Source organism: Tupaia chinensis, unplaced genomic scaffold (genome assembly GCF_000334495.1).
Source record: "Tupaia chinensis unplaced genomic scaffold, TupChi_1.0 Scaffold144806_1, whole genome shotgun sequence".
Classification (NCBI taxonomy): Eukaryota; Metazoa; Chordata; class Mammalia; order Scandentia; family Tupaiidae; genus Tupaia; species Tupaia belangeri.
The window spans coordinates 2,680,527-2,701,939 of NW_006204667.1; the positions used below are offsets into that span (position 1 = coordinate 2,680,527).

The window sequence follows — 21,413 nt, forward strand, 5'->3', positions numbered from 1 at the left end:
TGTTCTAATTAAGTAAAAATAAGGCAACTTAAAATGAAAATGGAGGGCTGTCCCCATAGCACTCAGGTTAATTAAGTGCCGTACATGGGGAGCTGAACCCATACGGGTGACCACAGTTTCTGAGTCCCAACCCTAGTGCCTTGAAAAACATGGCAGACATGTGTGTGTGCCTGCAATCCAGTGAGAGGACCGAATTCACTTATGAAATGGAAGAGTTTCAAGTTGGCTCATAAATAACCAATTATATGCTCTATTCAAGAGATACACCTAAAATAGAATGATTCAGAAAGGCAAAAAATAGAGAGGTCAGAGGTTCCCAGGCAAATGGAAGCAGTAAGAAAGCAGGGGCAGATAAAGTAGCAAGTAAACCATGACAGGGAAAGTGTTCTATTATTCTCAATCTATTTGTAAAAAATTAAATCAAATAAAAAGAAGTCAATGTATCCGAGCACAGACAATAAATGGCAGAAAAGTAAACAGCATGATAGAGAATAAAGAACAGAAACAAAAATCAATTGTTATTTACAAATTGGGGAAAATATTTACAGAACATACAATAAATAAAGGGCTAGTATCTCTAACCCGTGAAGAAATCTTTAAAATAAATAAGTAAAAATCAAATAATAAAAACCCCTCACCAATGGAAAAATGGGTAAAGAATATGAAAAAGCAACACACAAATACTGAGACAAAAATGGTCCTTAAACATTAAAAAGTGGGACCAGCAGTTAGTGTAATGGCTATGTCACTGGACTCCCACGTAGTCGACTGTGGTTCGCGTCCCGGACCCGGTGGCGTGTGCGTGCGTGCCCAAGATCCCAAGAGGAGAATGGAGGAGAAGGGACTGCGGCGTGGCCATCCCCCCTGGGGGGTGATTTCTCGCTTTCTGTCTCTCTGTCTCTCTCTCTCTGTCTGGCGAGCACACGTGCCCTATAGCAAAAACCTCTCCCAAAAATAAATAAATAAATAAATAAATAAATAAACAAACATTAAAAAGTATTCAACTATCTCCATTAGAGAAATACATAGTCAAATTATACTGAGGTAACACTTGTCATCCATCTAATTGTGAAAAATAAAATTGTAAAATATTGGGACCAGCAGATTGCATAATATTTATGTCACTAGACTCCCACGTTGTCAACCACAGTTGAGTCCTGGACCCAATGACTAAAACTCATGCTGGGCACGCGTGTGTGTGTGTCCCAAGATCCTGAGAGGAGGATGGAGGAGGAGGGATTGGGGCATGAGCACACCCTGGGGGGTGATTTCTCACTTTCTGTCTCTCTGTCTCCCCAGCAAGCACCACACATGCCCTATAGCAAAAATCTCTTAAAAAAAAAAAAAAAAGTAAAATATCACACTCTATTGGCAAGGTTGTAGAAAAACAGGCCTCTCGTATACTGTGTTGGGAACAAATTGGTACGACTTCCATGGAAGAGAACTGGGCAATTTTAAAGAAAACTACGTATAAATTTACCTTCTGACATACCATTTCCACCTCTGGGAATTTACCCCAAAGATATACCTGCAACAATATAAAAATACACACAGGAATACCTTCTTCACTGTGCTTTTCATCACTACACTTCATAGCTACTTTTTTTTCCTTTTCTTTAAACAAGTTGAAGGGCCGTAGCAGCCACACACTGAGCAAGGCCATCACTGCCATTTTCCCCACAGCACGTGCTCACTCGATTTCTGACATGTTTTGGTTATTCTGGCAAACTTAAAGTGTTTTTATTATTACATCTGTTAGGTGATGAGTGGTCCTGGGTGTCACTAACCTGCCCGTGTAAGACGGCAAGCTTAATTGGTACATATTATGTATGTTCTACCTGTTTCACCAACCAACTCGTCACCCCCTCTCGCTCCCTCTTCGGGCCTCCCTAGTCTCTGAGAAATGACTTACTGAAGTTAGAACAGTTAATAACCCTACAATGGTCTCTAACTGTTGAGGAAAGAAAAAGAAGAGAGCACATCTCTCACTTAAAAAAAAAACCAAAAAACCAAAAAACCAAAACCAAACAAAAAACCACTAGAAATATGGGCCAGCCAACCTGTGGCGTGCTAAAGGAAGCTGGATCCCATATGGCTGACCATGTAGTTCGAGTCCCTCACCCAGCTGCTTGAAAAGCATGCCAACATGGGTGTGTGCATGCCCCAGATCCCCAAAGAAGGGAGAGATGAAGGGACTGCAGGGACCATTCCCCATGAAGGTACTTTCATGGTCTCCCTCTCTCTTTGGGGAGTACATGCACCCTCTGGCAAATTAAAAAAAAAGAAAAGAAAAAAGAAAAAAAGCTGGAAATGATTAAACTTAGTGAGAAAGGCATGGCAAAAGCTGAGATAGGCTGAAAACCAGGTCTCTTGCACCAGTCAGTCAAATCATGAATAGAGAGGCAAAAGTTGTTGAAGGAAATTAAAATGTTACTCCAGTGAACACACAAATAACGAGAAAGCAAAACCACCACGTTGCTGATACGGAGAAAGTGTTAGTGGTCTAGAGGTCTAGATAGAAGATCAAACCAGTTACAGCATTCCCTGAAGCCAAAGTGAATCCAGAATAAGTCCCTTTCTTTAATTCTATTACGGCAGAGAGAGGTGAGGAAGCTGAAGAATAAAGTTTGAAGCTACCAGAGGCCGGTTTATGAGGTTTAAAGAAGCTGACTCTAACGTAGAAGTGTAAGGTGAGGGCTGGCCTTGTAGTGCAGTGGTAAAGAGAGCTGGATCCCACATGGCTGATCATGGTTTGAGTTCCAGTTTCAGTGGCTAGAACTGGCTGGGTGCCTGTGCACGCATGCCCGAAATCCCAAGGGAAGAGGAATGGAGCTAATGGGTTAGGGTGTGGCTGTGACCTATCCAGGGTGCTCTCTCTGGCATCCCTGGCGATGAAAACAAAAGCACAGTGTGAGCAGCAAGTATTGATGCTACAATTACTCAGAAGAGCTAGGTAAGAAGACTGACAATGGCAGCTAAACAGATTTTCAGCACAGACAAAAGTCTTATGTTGGAAGAGGAGTCCATTTGGACTTTCATAGCAAGAAAGGAAAAATCCATAACTGCCTTCGAAGCTTAGAGGCCAGCCTGACTCTCTCGTTCGGGGCTACGCAGTTGGCGCCAGTGCTCATTTACTGTCCTGAAAATCTCAAGGTCCTGAGGATGATACTGTATCTACCTGCCTGTGATTCGTAAGTGCGCGAACAAAGCCTGAGGGATAGCACTTGTTTACAGTATGAGCTATTGAATATTCCTTTTAAAGTTTATTTCTTCCACAAGCAAGAGAAACAGAGAGACAGAGAACTTCCAATAAGGTCTCATGCCATAACTCAAACTCCAGGTTCAGCTAGCACAGGATCACGGTCACCTTTGTGACTGGCATACTCAGGAAGGTGTCTGGAGGTGAACTGGAAACTTTTCCAGTGTGTCAGCCCTGCAGAGGGTCATGTTTTACCTCTGTGCCACTGTCTAGCTCCAGTTTATCAAATATTTAAAGCCCACTGCTGAGACCTACTGCTCAGGATAAAAGGCTGTTTATGGGACCAGTAGATGGCATAATGTTTATGTCACTGGACTTTAACGTAGTTGACTGTGGTTCGAGTCCCAGACCTGGGAGTTCAAAACTCACACTGGGCACATGTGCATGTGTGGCTAAAATCCTGAGAGGAAAATGGAGGAGAAGGGATTGTGGCATGGCCATCCTCTCTGAGGGGTGACTTCTGGCTGTCTCTCTCCATCTCCCCAGCGAGTGTATGCACCCTATAGTAAAAATCACACACACACAAAAAAGAGAGATTCTTTTTATAATATTACTGCTCACTGATAATACACCTGGACTCTCAAGAGCTCTGATGAAGATATATAAGATTAATGTTTTCATGCCTGCTAACACAACATTCATTCTGCAGCTCATAGAGCAATGAGTAATTCTGATTTTTCGAGTCTTATTAAGAAATGCACATCAAAAGATGATAGCTGCAGTCATCAGTGATTCCTCTGATGGATCTGGGCAAAGTAAACTGAAAACCTTCCGGATTCACCATTCCAGAAACCATTAAGGACATTCGTGACTCAGAGAAGTCAAAACATCAACATTCACAGGAATTTGGAAGAGGTTGATCTCAGTCCTCTTGGATGACTTTCAGGGCTTCAGGAATTTTGTGGAGGAAGTACATGGTGGGAAGAGCAAGAGAGCTAGAAGTGGGGCCTGAAGATATGACTGAACTGTTGCAACGTCGTGGTACATCTTAAATGAGTGGAGCTGCTTCTAATGGACGAGCAAAGAAAGTAGTTAATCTTATGACGGAATGCACCCACTCCTGGTGAAGATGCTGTGAACATTGCTGAAAGAACAAAGGATAGAGAATATGAAATAAACTTTGTTGATAAAGCAGTGGTAACGTTTGAGAAGACGGACTCAAACTCTGAAAAACATTCTGCAGTGGGTAAAGTGCTATCAATCAGCGCCATACGCTACAGAAAAATATTTCATGAGTCAGTTGTGGCAAATTCATTGTTGCCTTGAGAAACTGCCACATGGCAAGACTAAAGTGCTCTCAGCAGACTGAGCTGGCCCCACTGGCTCCCTTGTGGGCCACTGCCGAATTACTCACACCTATCAGAGGCAGCAAGCTGGGTCCGCCAGCCCTTGACAGCACAAGTGACCCACTCTCTTGCTCTTGCTGGGGCCTTTGAACTCACATGTACTTACCAGGGATCTCAGGCCAACTCCCTGTCCTTTGTCTCCAAGGGTGCTTGTGCCTCTCCCTGCAACTATCAAGCCATAGGGCCTCCTGCACTTACCTACTAGGGACTGTAGCCCCATCCTGACTCGGGCCCCAGGGCTGTAGGGCATCCCACACTTATCAAAGACTGTGAATCGGCTCCCCTGGTCCCACAGTCATGGGTAATCACTCTCCTGGTCCTGGCAGACTATTGGCCTTCACATGTGCTCGCCAGCAACTGTGGGCAGGCACCTAGTGAACCACCTGGCGACCCCTGCCCCCAGCTAAACCACACGACAAACACTTGCAGAGCAGACCACTAAGGCACTTGTATACACCACTGAGGTTTATTACAGCCAAAGAATCACACAAGAGATTACACTACTGTACCTCGCCAAAACCAAAACCAAAGCTCCAAGTGGAAAGTTAGTAATAGAGACCTTTAAAGCAATGAGAGAGAAGTATCAAGTAACATATAAGGGAATTCTCATTAGACTAACAGTGGAATTCTCAGTAGAAATTTGGAGGCCAGCAGGGAATGGGCTGATATATTCAAAGTCCCCCAAAAAAACAAAAAGCAAAAAAAAAAAGTCTGCTAGCCAAGAATGCTGGCTTTCAGAATTGAAGGAGGAACAAAACCTTTCCCTGACACACAAAAACTGAGGGACTCTACCCCCACGAGGCTGGTCTTGAAGGAAATGCTTAAAGAAATCCTGCATCTATTGATAAAAGCAAAGGGATGACTACTGTCATGAAACACGTAGGACGTGAAGTAGAAAACTCACTGGTAGAGTCAGTACATCGATAAGAAAGGGAAAGGACGCACACTTTCTCACTATTGCAGAGACAAAAGAACGGAAGAAAGAAAAAAAAAACACAAAATAATCATGAAATAATTAACAAAACGACAGGAAAAACATAAAAAGATCCCACCAACAAACAGTACGATAAAGCTACGGAGTACAGTTATGCCTGTACTGTTTTTCAGTATTTTCTTTGCAAAATATGGAAGAGAATCTACCCTTACATACAAGAGTAGTTGAATACATTCTGATACATTTACCCAATAGAGTTCCACCTACCTACCTATTTTTTGATGATTAAGAGTTCTATGAACAGGGATCAGCAGTTGGCATAATGGCTATGTCGCTGGACTCCCAAGTAGTTGACCGTGGTTCGAGTCCTGGACCCGGTGGCTTACGCCGGGCGCGTGTGCGTGTGTGCCCAGGACCCTGAGAGGAAAATGGAGGAGAAGGGATTGTGGCGTGGCCAACCCCCCTCGGGGGCGATTTCTCACTTTCTGTTTTTCTGTCTCTGTCTGTCTGGCGAGCGCACATGCCCTATTGCAAAAACCTCTCCACAAAAAGAAAGAAAAGCGTTCTATGAACACATCTACAGTTGTTGTTAGGATGTATTTTTAAATAAAAAACTGAGTTCACAAAAGCATCCAGGCAATGCTTTATTATGTACAAAGGAGGAAAAGGAAACTAAGGAAAAAGAAACATATACCTGTTCCTCTGTGCAATGGATTTATTAGGGATTAATGATAGTGGTTTACAGGGACAGAAAGATCAGAGGCCACGAGAACGAGGCAGAGCCCACGCCCGCAAGCACATGACTTGGAGAGGCCCAGTGTATGGGCCATACTTTTTTCTTGTGCATCTTTTAACTTTTTAAGATTATTTTCGAGAAAGTCTCATCATTTCTCCCATGGGAGAACCCCCAGCCTTGGTCATCCTAGATCGTGAGCCCACGCTGCTGTGACCTGAGGACCTTCTCACAAAGGTGTAACTGCACCACCACGAGTACCTCCTCCACTGAAATCTGGACATTCCACTCATTATGTTGCAGCTCTGGAAAGCAGACCTCCTCGCCCTCCAGACCCCAGGGATTGCTGCTGCTGCTGTTTGTTGAGTGAATTTTCTGAACGACTTTGTGGAATCGGTATTCTTTGTTTATGGCCACCCGGGGTGCCGTGTAACTTCAGAGATGTCCTTAAATGCCTGGAATCAATATTCCCTTTGCCAAGGGGCTGTGTGCTGGGGCACAACTTCAGCACTTAGCCAGGAAATTGAGGATGCCACTGCCCCCACGTTCACTGCTCGCTGTGCCGGTCCTCGCAGTCAGCCAGGGGTGAAGGTTTCCGGCTCGCAGTGCCTTCCTGGGCAAGCACACCGCCCCACGCATGTGTGTGACTTCCTTGCTTCCACAGTTTGTCAGAACTTATCAAAGTCCCTACAAATACTAAGTCTCCAGATCTCTTTTTAAGCTTTCTGGTTAACACTGTTTATCCCAACTGCTATGCATTCCCTGATGCAGCACTGAAGTTAAATGACGGCCTCTGTTTGTGAAAAGCAATCTCAGGGAAAAGCTTATCATGCCAGGCAACTTCTGACTCAGATTAAATAAAAAGCCTTGTAAGTTAAGTCTTTCTGTGAATGACCAGAGAGGTCACATAATGACAATTCTGAGACTGTGTCTGCAGAAGACCTGACCTGGTTCTGTTGCGGCCGTTGGGCTGCTGGTCTGTACTGTGATTGTGGGCACAGATCTGGGGAGCAGGAGATGGGAACGGGGCAAATTAAGTTGTCAAAGGACTGCAATTCTTACAAAGATTCAGACATTTTTCTTGAATAAATGCTCTCTGAATTATTGTAAGCCTTTGATTAACTCCAGACCTCTAAAAAAAATGGATTCTGACAGTTTGGTCAGTTTTCTTAATTCTTCTATAAAGAATTTTTCTTCCTCTGCCATTTCCACGGTTATTATTCCCAGGTAACTTTCAAACATAGCTTCGAGACCATTTGTCCTCAAGCTAAAGGAAAACAAAAGCCTAAACAAACACCGAACTTGGGCTAGTAGGCTTGTTCGGCAGAGGCCGGCTAGCAATTCTGATACTAACTTCTGTTTTCAGGGTCGCGCAAACCTGCATATACATCATGGATAAGGGCAGTCATCTTGCTCACTGTTCGAGATAAGGATTTACCGTCAAAGGACAGCGGAGACAGCTCTGGCCAAGGCAACAACGTTTTTCTACTCACAGACGCGTCATGACTTCCCTGACGACCCAGTATTTCTATTTCTGACTACCCTGGAACAGCAGGGACGGACTGAATTTGCTCTTTCACTTTTTAAAATTTATTTCCTCAGTAAGAGACAGAGACACAGGCAGGCACCCCGACTGTCTACATGCTGCAATCCTCAGCTCCAGCCTGCCCAGACAATATGCTTTTCCTAGTGAACAAGGTTTGCGTACCAGGTTGATGCGTGGAAGGCGCACACCTGTGACCTCTCCCACGTGGATCCCATTGTTAGCCACTGCACCTCAGCCTGGCCCTGCCCTCTATTTAAGCAACTAGAAAACCGGATAGAATATCTGGAACAGCTGGCTTTCAGACACTGGACAACAGGCAGCCGGGAAAACACAGAGAAAAATGAGTGGAGGGCTTAAGTGCAGCAGTTCAGGGCCTGAGTTTCTGAACCATGGTGCTGGGGTAGAAGGGCTGAGAGCTCGTGGAGTGAAAGGGACCGACCGGCCTGAGTTCTGCTGGCTACTACAGTCACCCTGTAATCAGAATATGTGAGGAAGTGCTCAAGGAGCTACACAAGGGTCCCATCAAGTCTTTGGTGGATTCATCCGTGCGATACTCAAAGCCCAGAGAAAATACCAGGAAGGGGAGCAAGCCCAGGAACTGACCCAGGTGTCGCTGAGTCCCCACCAGCCACAACGAAGATTCTCAGAGTGTCCTGCGATGCTTGCACCGCGGGGCCCGGTGCGTACCAGACCATTTCTCAACCTCGGACTGCTAACACGGGCTGGAGACTGTGGATGTAGGAAGTCAGCGTGTCCCTGCCTGTGACTCCCAGATGTAGCACCCAACTCACCCTCTACGCTTGTACTGCACAACCCCATACCCTGTGACAACCTGGAGTACTTCCAGGCCATGGCCAAAATGCCCCCGGGGGTGGGAACCAGCAGTTAGCGTAAGGGCTATGTCGCTGGACTCCCACGTAGTCAACCGCGGTTCGCGTCCTGGACCCGGTGGCTGAGAACTTACGCCAGGTGCATGTGCGTGCGTGCCCAAGATCCCGAGAGGAGAATGGAGAAGGGATTGCGGCGTGACCATCCCCCCTGGGGGGTGATTTCTCGCTTTCTGTCTCTATGTCTCTTTCTGTCTGCATAATAAAAACCCCCAAAAAAAAAAAAAAAAAAAAAAAAAAAAGCCCCCGGGGGCAACATGGGGACCACTGCACTAGGTCAATGACTGCATCTCAAAGGCCCAAATTGGGGCTGGCAGGTGGCACGGTGGCTAAAGATGCTGGACTCCCATATGGACCACTGCAGTACGAGTCCCGGACCTGGCGGTTTGCTTTCTCACTTTCCCTCTCTTCCTCTGATCAAATTAGTAATAAAGTTAAATCAAATCATTCTTATAAAAAATAAAAGGGCCCCTTGTGGTTGTAAGCTACCTCACTGCATCCCAGGACAGTCCAACAGTGCTTTCCATGTGACAAAATCTGAGGCACACAGGCCTAACTCCTTCCAGCTGGGCTAAGAAGTCGTGAGCCGGCTTGGCAGTGCAGGGTAGGCCCAGACATTTCTTCCACTTTTGTCAGTTGGAAACTGTCAACATAAGAAATTTAAAAGTACAACCAATTTTGCACTCAATAGCCCATAATATATTTTTTCTGCATAATTTCCTGCATTTCCCAGTTCTAAATTATTAAGCTCTTAAAACAGAAGTAACTCCTTGAAAGCTTGTGAATTCAGGCTAACCAGATACTCTTCCCTGCCATGGACAGCATGAATGTGCAGGAAACATGGAATTTAGGGAGCATTATCCAAGATCCTTCATTTCTCCTAGAGTGGCCAACTGACACACAGGAAGAATTTTTTTTTTTTTTTTTTTGATCAGAGGTGTGCATGGGCCAGCAACTGAGAGGGAAAAAGCATTACCCAATGGGGTGTGGTCATGCTTCAACCTTCTCTTCTACTTCTCCATCCTTTTAGGATGTATGGCACACTCAGGAACCAGACATGCTTTCTAGGCAGACAGGGCTGGAATTAGAACTGCTGTTGGCAGGGCCAGTTGGTGGCATAGTGCTTAAGGCTGGTGGATCCTGCATGGCTGACTATGTAGTTCAAGTCCTGGACCTGGTGGCCTGAAACACATGCTGGGCGCCTGTGTATGTGCCCGAGGTCTTGCAAAGAGACTAGAAAAGGGATTGCGGCTTGGCTCTCCTGGGATCTGATTTCTCACTTTCCCTCTCTCCCTCTTCCAAGTGCACGTGGCCTATAGCAAGTTAGTTGCTGTCAGCCATGTGGAATCGGCTCCTTTAACCACTATGCAATAGTGCTGTCCCTCAAGGGACTTTAGTCATGTTTTCTTTTTAACTAACAGTACATACAGGCTGAGCATTCTAATCTGAACACCTGAAATCCAGAGTGATCCCAAATATAAAACTTTTTTGAGTGCTGACATGATCAGAAGTGGAAAATTCCTGAATGCATGTGGTGAGCTGTAATCAAAATGCCAAAATATGAAAATTTTGTATAAGATTAGACTATGTGTTTAAGGTGTACACAAAACCATGAGTCAGAAAAACACACTATTTCTCCATTTTTCTCTCACAACATAGAGATCTTCTACAATCCTAACATGTGTGATTTTCCCCATTACCGAGCAATTCTGCTTGGTGCTACCCTCTAATCCAAATTCTGATGCTGTCTGCCTGATGCCACCAATCCCAGACTGAGGCCTCAGTCCCCAAGACTGCCCCTGACTTTAGATACTAGTTGCAAGGCCAGGCCTTCACATTTCTACCAACTGGCTCCTAGTTGGGGTTCCCAACCACCCTGCCAGATGCGACTGCGGCTCACAGACCTTGGGAAACACCATTACCTTTATTAAAGCATTCGGAAGGATATGGATGGAAAGAGGAACAGGGTAAGGCGTGTGGCCAGGGGCACTCAGTGTCCATGCCCCTGTGGGCACACCGCCCTCCAGGAACGTGTTTGGCAATCCAGAAGCTCTCCACGCCCTGTCTGGGGGCCTTTATGGAGCCTTCACCGGACAGCATGAAATGCTAACTGCCTGGGTGGAGAACCCCAGTGGGCCTGTCTGTCTAAATACTTGGCCTTTCCTTTCTGTGAGACATGCTTATCACAGCTGGACATGGGGCAGTCCCTTACAGAACGAAGGTGAGGTAGAGGACAACTGGAGTTTCTGTGATGTGCCTTGGGCTCACTGAAGCTGATCTGGAGCTAATTTGGGGACCAAAGACAAAAGGTCAAATATTTATGAGCCAAAAATTGTGGATACAGAGAAAAAAATTAATGTCATAGTACCATGAGACACTTGAATTTTATGTTTAGATGATGTAAATGTGATTATTCTAAAATCCAAAAAAGAAACCTGAAATCCAAAAAAACCTTTCACTGGAAATACTTCTGGTCCCAAGTATTTTGGATAAGGGATGCTCAACCATTCCCTTCTTTTGCGAGTCATTTCATAAACTCTCAGCTCAGCCATCCAAAAAAAAGCTTTTCAAAGCCTACTTCTTATGGGTTGTTCTTATAAATCCAATCCATGATGTCTCAAAAGATGTTTTTCTGAGAGGATATTATCAAATATTACACATTCCTGATGTAATAGAACTGTATGCACTAAAATGTAAAACTGATTTCCTGGTTATGTTGCTACATTTAAACAATTTGCCTAAGGTAACCAAAATACAATTTGCCCTGGAAAATTTAGAACAATCTAAAAGTACATGATCATGACTAATTAAAACCATAATAAAAAGTAATATTTATTTTTATATTTTCCTTTTACTATTTACTCACAATAGGTTACTTTTAGCTTTGCTAACAAAAATAACTCTTAAAAAAAGGGTGATCTCGGGAACCAGCAGTTAGCGTAATGGCTATGTCGCTGGACTCCCATGTAGTCGACCGCGGTTCACCTGGTGACTTAAAATTCACGCCGGGCGCGTGTGTGTGCGTGTCTAAGATCCTGAGAGGAGAATGGAGGAGAAGGGACTGCGGCGTGACCATCCCCTCTGGGGGGTAATGTCTCACTTTCTGTCTCTATGTCTCTCTGTCTGTCCGCACCCTATAGCGAAAACCTCTCAAAAAAAAAAAAAAAAGGTGATCTACTTTAAATAGCTATTATCTCTCACAGTTTTCCATTATTTTAAATATATATATATATATGTATTTTAACATTTGTCAATTTCTTTAAAGAGAGTGAGGGCACTGTGAACAGGGTTTGCACGCTGTGATTCCAGCACAGACTTAACTGGCTGGGATCCTGGGCACACATGCACCCATGTGCATGGGGAGGCCTTGGGATGTGAGCCCAGGGCCTTCCAGCCTAAGTGCGGCATGGCAGAGCTCTGTGCTGACGCTGTGCCTCCAAGGCTGGCCCTGAGTATGTCCTGACAGTTATCTTCAAGGTGAAAAACAGGGCTGACCCAATAAAATCCATGCATGATAGAATAAGTGAGATAATCCGAAATCTCTACAATCCCAAACTTTGTTTATAGAAAATATAGTCTGGGGCATATCAAAAAATCATTTTAAGTAAGAACTTAATTTATAAAAGGCTTAGGTAAAAATAACCTGGGGACCAGTAGATGGTGGAACGGTTACATTGCTGGACTCTGACATGGCTGATGGCAGTTTGAGTCCCAGACCCGGAGGTTTGAAACTCATGCTGGGCACCTGTGTGTCCATGCTAAAGATCTTGAGAGGTGAATGGAGGAGAAGAGACTGCAGCGTGGCCATCACCCCTGGGTGGTGATTTCTTACTTTCTCTCCAGCAAGCGCATGTGCCCTATAGCAAAAACCCCTCTGATTTTTTTTTTTAATATAAAAGGCAAAACCACCCTATGACCCCTCCAAAGAGACTTCAAAAACAAGTTTAAATAACAAGATAGTGAGGGAAAAAAGAAAAAGAAAATGATTTTTAGGTGGAAAACTCATAAAAAGAAGCACTAGTCAGTCATCAAATGTAATTTTTTTCCCCTGAAACACAGCAATTTTAGACTGCTGCTCTTTCCGCCTCTTGCTTGCTTCCCATGAAGGATGAAGGGGCAGCTCCAATGGTGGCTTTCGATTTTCAAGTCGTCTTTGTGTGTTCCTGCTAAATCCATTCTTCATCTGAGGTTCATTTTGTGGAAAATCTGGAAAGAGAAAGCAAAAATAATAGCCAACTATCTACATAAATGGGACACAAGAGAAATAGATTTCACCTTCTCCAAACCAACATTAAGGAAAGATGTTTTGGTTTCCTTATGTGAGATATCTCACAATTTAAAGTCTGACAGGGATCAGTCTGAGGTTGAAAACGTCTCTGTGAGCAGTCAATTTGGGGACACAGCTCCTAACTTAAAGTTTACTGAGTGCCTCATGTGCTGTGTCGTATCATTTAGATAAAGAAAGAAAACACAGAATCAGCTTCACGGCTGTGAAGTCTCCCCCAGCCAGTGTACCCCTGGCAGACCCAGAACCAGCCAGGTAGGATAGATGTTTTGCTCCCTCTTGCTGTTCTCTGTCCCTTTTTCTTCTTTCTGAAAAAACAAAACAAAACAAAACAAAACAAACAAACAAAAAAAACCAACAAAAAACAGCTTTCTACCCACCTTGGGCCTTTCTCTTGTTAATCTCTGTCTTTTTTCTAACCTAGGACAGAAATCTGCTATCTGCCTCCAAGTTTGCCTGTTTCCATTTTCATACCAATTTCATTTTTTGTGAAGTGATTTTTTTTTCTTTTTTTTTTCATTGTCTTCTAGTACTTTCCTTCTTTTCTTTGCCTTCTTTCCCTTTTGCTGTTTCCTGCCTTTTTTTTCTTTACCTTACTTTTCTGTTTTACTTCTCAGCTTTTAGCCTCTGCCTAGAGACGATTAGGGACATAGTAGCTACTCATCTGAGCATTGTGAGTTTTGGAGAATTCTTTGCACATCACTGTAGGGACTGCAAAATAAGTGAAATTCCCCTTCATAAATCCAATTGCAAATATCCACCTGTGATTCCCACATTTGAGTACTTAGTAGAAGGGAGAAAACAGCACAGAATTATTTCACAGTGTGGGAAATACATAAGTTCACAGTCACTGAATCCCTCTCCAACAAACTGACCAGAAGTGAATACATTACCAAGTGACTAAAAATCGAAGAAGAGCCTCAAGGATGAGAGAATCAAGTAGCACATTTCCATCAAGGGAACAATGTAACCTGTCTCCAAGTAGGGAAAATTTAGAGCATATTACTGAAATGCCAGAACAAGAATTTAGAATATTTATGGTAACAAAATTCTATGAGATGCAACAGAAAAAAACATTGAGCTCCAAGAGATGAGGAAGTACTTTCACAATATGAAAGAAGAGTTGGGCACCATAAAAAGAATCAAACAAACTGTCAAGACATGAAGGCTACAATATAGGAAATTAAAACCTCCCTCAAAAGTATCAAAAGCAGGCTTGACCATGCAGAAGATCGAATTTCGGAAGTAGAAGACAAAACCAATCACCTAGAAAAAAATGATCAAAATACTGAGAAAACAGCCAAGAAAACTGAGGATAATACACAATACTAGATACCATGAAACGCACAAATATACAAATAATTGTATATAAGGTGAAGAAACTAATAAGGGCCTTGATAATCTATTCCACAAAATCCTAGAAGAAAACTTTCCAAGTCTAGAGAGGCACTCAAACATCCAGACCCAAGAAATACAAAAAAACCCAAGTAGAATCAATCCAAGACCCTCTCCGCCCCACATTATAGCTAGATTGACCAAAACAACAAAGACAAGATATTAAGAATACTAAAACTGGCAAGAGAGAAACATCAAGTAACTTACAAAGGCTATCTCATCAGGCTAACACCAGACCTCTCATCGGAAATAATACAAGCAAGGAAAAAACGGAGAAATATATTCGAAGAGTTAAATAAAAAATAATTTCAACCGGGACCAGCAGTTAGCATAATGGCCATGTTGCTGGACTCCCACATAGTCGACTGTAGTTCGAGTCCTGGACCCGGTGGCTTAAATTCACGCCAGGCGCATATGTGTGCATGCCCAAGATCCCAAGAAGAGAATAGAGGAGAAGGGATTGCGGTACGACCATCCCCCTTGGGGTGGGGTGGGGGGGTACAATTTCTCGCTTTCGTCTCTTTCTGCCTTTCTGAGCGCATGCGCCCTATAGCAAAAACCTCTCAAAAAAAAAAAACCCAAAAAAAACAAAAAAACCCCAAAACAAAAATCAAAACCCAAAAAAACAATTTCAACCAAGAATACTATACCCGGCAAGATTATCCTTCATATGGGAAAAGAAAATAAAAATGTTCTCAGATAAACAAAACCTGATAGAATTTACCAACTCCAAACCAGCTCTTCAAGAAGTTCTGAAAGGAGTACTATACCAAGAAAACTAAAGACAGACAGACAACAATAAGATAACAAAAAACAACCACGAATATGGCCAACTTAACGGAAGGGACAAGTTTGGAAATATTGATAATAACACTGAATGTCAATGGATTAAATTCTCTGATCAAGAGACACAGACTGGCTGAATGGATTAAAAATCAGAAACCCTCCATCTGTTGCCTACAAGAAACCCATCTCATGGATAAAGACATACATAGACTAAAAGTGAAGGGCTGGAAAAAGGTATGCCATGCAAATGGAAACCAAAAAAGAGCAGGAGTCGCTATTACTGATTTCAGACAAAACAGGCTTCAAGACAAAAACCGTAAGAAAAATCAAAGAAGAGCATTATATAGTAATAAAAGGGCTAATTCACCAAGAAGATATAACACTTATAAATATCTATGCACCGAACTAAGGAGCACCCAAATATGTAAAGGAAAGACTACTAGATCTAAAAGGGGAGATAGACTGTAATACTATAATTGTCAGAGATCTCAACACCCCATTATCTCCTTTAGACAGGTCAACAAGACAAAAAATAAGCAAAGAGATTCAGAACCTCGATGATACCATAAACCAGATGGACTTGACAGACATCTATAGAACTTTCCACCCAAATAACACAAAATATACATTTTTCTCAGCCCCTCATGGTACTTTCTCAAAGACTGATCACATGATAGGGCACAAAACCAGCCTTTACAGATTCAAAGGCATAGAAACTATATCCAGCATCTTCTCCGACCATGATGGAATCAAACTTGATATTAATCTCAGGAAAAGCCCTTGAAAATATACAAACAAATGGAAATTAAATAACGTATTTCTCTCTCTCTCTCTCTTTTTTTTTTTGCTCTAAGGCATGTGCGCTCGCCAGACAGACAGAGACAGAGAGACAGAAAGTGAGAAATCTCCTCCCAGGAGGATGGCCATGCTGCAATCCCTTCTCCTCCATTCTCCTCTCGGGATCTTGGGCATGCAGGCGCACACACCCGCCGTGAGTTTTAAGCCACCAGGTCCGGGACATGAACCACGGTCTACTACATGGGAGTCCAGCAACATAGCCATTACACTAATAAATAATGTATTTCTGAATGACTTCATGACTACTGCAGAGATTAAAATGGAAATCAAAAGATTCATGGAAACTAATGATAATGAGTACACAAGTTTCCATAATTTATGGGATATTGCAAAAGCAGTCATAAGAGGGAATTTCACAGCAACTAGTGCACATAAGAAAAAGATGGAAAGGTGGCAAAAGGACAACCTAACATCATGCCTCAGGGAATTGGAAAAAGAACAACAAAAAAATACAAAAAATGCAAGGAGAAAAGAAATAATAAAGATTCAAGCATAAATAAATGAAATAGAAAATAAGCGAACTATAGAGAAAATAAATGAAAGCAAAAGCTGGTTCTTTGAAAAGATAAACCAGATTGACACACCATTAGCCAGACTAATTAAGAAGAGAGAAAGGAACTAGATAAGTCAAATCTGCAATGAATCAGGCAACATTACAACAGACATAACAGAAATACAAAATATCATTACAGGATACTGTGAGCGACTCTATGCCGACAAAGAAGAAAACCTAGATGAGTTGGACAAATTCCTGGACACATATAATCTACCAAGATTGACTCAGGAAGACATAGAAAGCCTGAATGACCTATAACAAGCAATGAGATTGAATCAGTAATAAATATACTCCCAACAAAGAAAAGTTCAGGCCCCAAAGGCTTCACTGCCAAACTTAACAAATTTTCTTAAGAAAGAGGGAATCTCCATTCTACTCACACTGTTGATTGAGATTTAAAGGAAACCCTTCCGAATTCATTCTATGAAGCCTCCATTCCCAAATGAACATGAATACTACAAAATGAACATGAATACTACAAAAAAGAAAACTACAGACCTATATCCCTGATGACTACAGATGCAAAAATTTTCAACAAGATACTTGCTAATCATATTCAACAGCATATAAAAAAGGTTATTCATCATGACCAGGTAAGGCTTTATTCTAGGAATGTAAGAGTGGATCAATATACACAAAACCATAAATGTAATAAACCACATTAACAGAAAAAAGATAAAAACCATATATGATCATTTCAATCAGTGCAGAAAAAGCACTTGACAAAATACAACATGTCTTTATGATCAAGACTCTCAGTAAAATTGGCATAGAAGGACCATTTCTCAGCATAATAAAAGTAATTTCTAACATACTGAATGGGGAAAAGCTAAAAGCTTTTCCACTATAAACAGGTACAAGAGAAGGCTGCCCACTTTCTCTGCTAATTTCTAACATACTGAATGGGGAAAAGCTAAAAGCTTTTCCACTATAAACAGGTACAAGAGAAGGCTGCCCACTTTCTCTGCTCCTATTCAATATAGTACTGGAAGTTCTAGCCAATGCGGTCAGACAAGAGAAGGAAATAAAAGTCATTCCAATAGGGAAGGAGGAGCTAAAATTTTCTGTTTGCAGATGACATGATTGTATACATAGAAGACTCAATAGTATTCACAAGAATACTTCTCAAAGTAATAAATGAATACAGTAAAGTGGCAGGATACAAAATCAATATCCAAAAATCTATAGCATTTCTATTTATGAACAACAAGACAGAAATGAAGAATGTAATTCCATTTACCATAGCCAGAAGAAGTATAAAATACTTAGGAATGAAATTAACCAAGGAAGTCAGACCTCTACAAGGAAAACTATGAAAACCTTAAAAAGGAAATTGAAAAGGACACTAAAAAAGTGAAAAGACATCCCATGTTCCTGGATTGGCAGAATCAATATAATTAAAAATGGTAATCCTACCCAAATTATTCTACATGTTTAATGCAATTCCGGTAAAATTACAAGGGACATTCTTCACAGATCTAGAAAAGACAACTGTAGAATTTGTCTGGAACCATAAAAGGCCCCGCTTTGCTAAAGCCATCCTGCACAAGAAGACTGGAGTAGGTGGCATCTCACCTCCTGACCCCAAAATATATTACAAAGCTGTGATAATCAAAACAATATAGTATTGGAACAAAAACAAGGCATGAGGACCAATGAAACAGAGTAGAGACTCCAGAAATAAACCCTAAAACATAGAGCCAACTCATCTTTGACAAAGGGTACTAGTCAATCCAGTGGGAAAAGGAAAACTCTTTAGTAAATGGTGTTGGAAAAACTGGGTATCCACTTGCAGAAACATGAATCTGAACCCCTGTCACCATTAACAAAAATAAACTCACAGTGGATCAAAGATCTAAACCTAAGACTGCAAACTATAAAACTACTGGTGGAAAACACTGGGGAAACTGGGAGACATTGGGGTAGGCAAAAACTTCTTAAGCAAGACCCCCAAAGCACAGGCAATAATCCCCCAAACAGACAGGTGGGATTATATCAGATTAAGGAGTTTCTGCACAGCAAAGGATACTATAATTGGTGTGAATCAACAACCTTTGGAATGGGAGAGAATTTTTGTTAACTGTGCCTCAGATCAGGGACTGATAACCAGAATACACTGTGAATTTAAGCAGCTTACCTGGAAGAAAATGATTAATCCAATCGAAAGATGGGAAAATGAGCTGAATAAACAACTCTCTAAGGAAGACATATGAACAACTGGAAAGCATATGAAAAAATGCTCAACATCCCTCACCGTAAGGGAGATGCAGATCAAAACCACAATGAGATACCACCTAACCCTAGTCAGAACGGCAAAGATTAAAAAAACAAATAATGATAAGTGATGGAGGGGATGTGGTGAAAGGGGAACACTCCTACACTGTTGGTGGGAATGTAAATTGGTCCAGCCACAGTGGAGAATGACATGGGGGTTCCTCAAAGACCTTCAAATATACCTACCATATGATCCGGCAGTTCTACTCAAGGGTATCTACCCAAAGGACAGGAGAGCACTCAGTTGGAAAAGCGCTTGCACAGCTATATTCATTGCAGCTTTATTCACGATTGTTAAGACATGGAACCACCCCAAATGTCCACAACAGATGAGTGGATTGAAAAACTGTGGCACATATACTCCATAAATACTATTCAGCCATAAAGTACAACAAGGCCCTGGAATTTGATAGAAAGTGGACAAATACAGAAGATGTGTTCCTGAGTGAAGCAAGTCAGGCTATGAAAGAGAGATAGTGTATGTCTCCACTTAACATATACCAACTGTCCACACTCTATGGTAGAGACTGAAAGACTGGAGAAAATAAAGGTATTAAAAATTAGAGACCAGCAGTTAGCGTAATGGCTATGCCATTGAACTCCCATGTAGCCGGCTGTGGTTCGAGTCCCGGACCCGGTGGCTTAAACTCACGCTGGGCACGTGTGCGTGCGTGCCCAAGATCTTGAGAGGAAAATGGAGAAGAGATTGCAGTGTGGCCATCCCCCCTGGGGGGGTGATTTCTCACTTTCTATCTCTTTGTCTCTCTCTGTCTTTCTGGTGAGCACATGCTCCCTATAGCAAAAACCTCTCCAAAAAAAAAAAAAATATTAAAAATTGTAATGGATACTAGAAACAAAGTGGAAAGAGAGTGTGGGAAGGGAAGATTGTAGGAAATCTGGGAGGAAAATGGAGAGGTAAGACACTGGTGGGACACAGATAAGGTTTATTATCTGTTGACGAGGATGTGCATGGTGGTCTCAACTGGTCTGGACTGAGGTATATATCATGCTGGGTAAAGTCTCTTCACAATCTAAATGATGTATAGTGATTTAATGTATGAATAATAAAAAATTTAAAAAATAAATAGAAAAAAGAAAATAAAGACAAAACATTTATGCAAATTATAATAAAAAGAAAACTGGTATGTCCCTATTAATGACAGATGATACACAATTTAAACATAAAGGATAAAAAACCAAAAAAATAATAATAAAAATAAAAGAAAAAGGATGACTGAGTCTACTTCTTTCTCTTATTGAACCAAGTTATTACAAGACAAATTGCTGGGTCTACTCAAAAATATAAGACAAAATTCTTTCATTTTTTTATTTTTAGGAGAGGTTTTTGCTATAGGGTGCGTGCGCTCACCAGACAGACAGAGACAGACAGAGAAACAGAAAGCAAGAAATCACCCCCCAGGGGGGATGGCCACGCTGCAATCCCTTCTCCTCCATTCTCCTCTCGGGATCTTGGGCACACACGCACATGCGCCCGGTGTGAATTTTAAGCCACCAGGTCCAGGATGTGAACTGCGGTCGACTACGTGGGAGTCCAGCGACATAGCCATTACGCTAACTGCTGGTCCCGACAAAATTCTTTTTTTAACAGTAACGTTATTTTCTATGAAGGCAGTACCAGATATTCTAGCTTTCATGTCATGACGCATTTTAATTACTTGATTCTGAAGAACAAAGTACTTCTTGGGGAAGATACACTAGTATGAGAAGACATGAATTAGGGCCAGCAGGGGATGTAGTGGCTAAGGTGCTGGACTCCCACATGGCCAACCACGGTTTGAGTCCTGGACCTGGTGGCTTAAAAATCATGCCAGGCCCATGTGTGTCATGCTCCAAATTCCAGGAGAATGGAGGAAAAGGAATTGCAGTGTGGCTATCCCCTATCCCCCAGGGGTGTGTGTGATTTCTCACTTTCCCTCTCTCTCTCTTGCGCTCTTTCTGATGAGCACACATGTCCTATGGCAAAAACCTTACAAAACTCCCCCAAAAAACAACAAACCATGAATCAATGTATATTGTTAGATGCTTATAGAGCTTAACTGGTAGTATCAGAAAGAAGAAAAAATCTAATGCCCTTATTAGTTACTACTAGGGGTGTGTAATTTCTCCATTACGATTCAGACATTATTGTCAAAAGACCTCTTAATATTGATGATGTAGATGGAAAACAAATACTCTGTATCTTATGTAAATCAAATGTGCTCTAGATCTAGAAATCTGTCATAAAATTCAGAGTGGTTCTCTGATGAAGAGTTTAAATGAAACTATCTCATGAAAACAGATTTTAATATTAAAAACTAATACCCTTTTTAAATATTATATAAAGTAATGTATCTGTAAATAAACTGATGAATATTGATCTAAGCCAAAAAAACCCAAATCCTTTCACTTGGCCCTATCATTAGGAAAACACGGGAGTGCCTGCATGTACTGTGACCCTGTCTGTGGAAGTTCACTAAACGAGGCACATGTTTCTGCCGAACCTGTTTTCTTTTCCTTCTAGGAGTAAAATCAGAATATAGTTTCTATTCCTGCT

General features: G+C 42.0%; 1 protein-coding gene across 3 annotated transcripts in view; it reads right to left on the minus strand.

Moving 5' to 3' along the window:
- Window positions 1–12,579: 12,579 nt before the first annotated feature.
- Window positions 12,580–21,413, minus strand: part of SRFBP1 (serum response factor binding protein 1) — an 89,033-nt gene continuing 80,199 nt past the window's right edge. For all 3 annotated transcript variants that reach the window (XM_006167484.3, XM_027767856.1, XM_027767855.1), the window contains one exon: window positions 12,580–12,911. In XM_006167484.3, coding sequence (XP_006167546.1) covers window positions 12,727–12,911 — 185 coding nt within the window. In that variant the 3' untranslated portion in view covers window positions 12,580–12,726. The remainder of the gene's footprint in view (window positions 12,912–21,413) is intronic.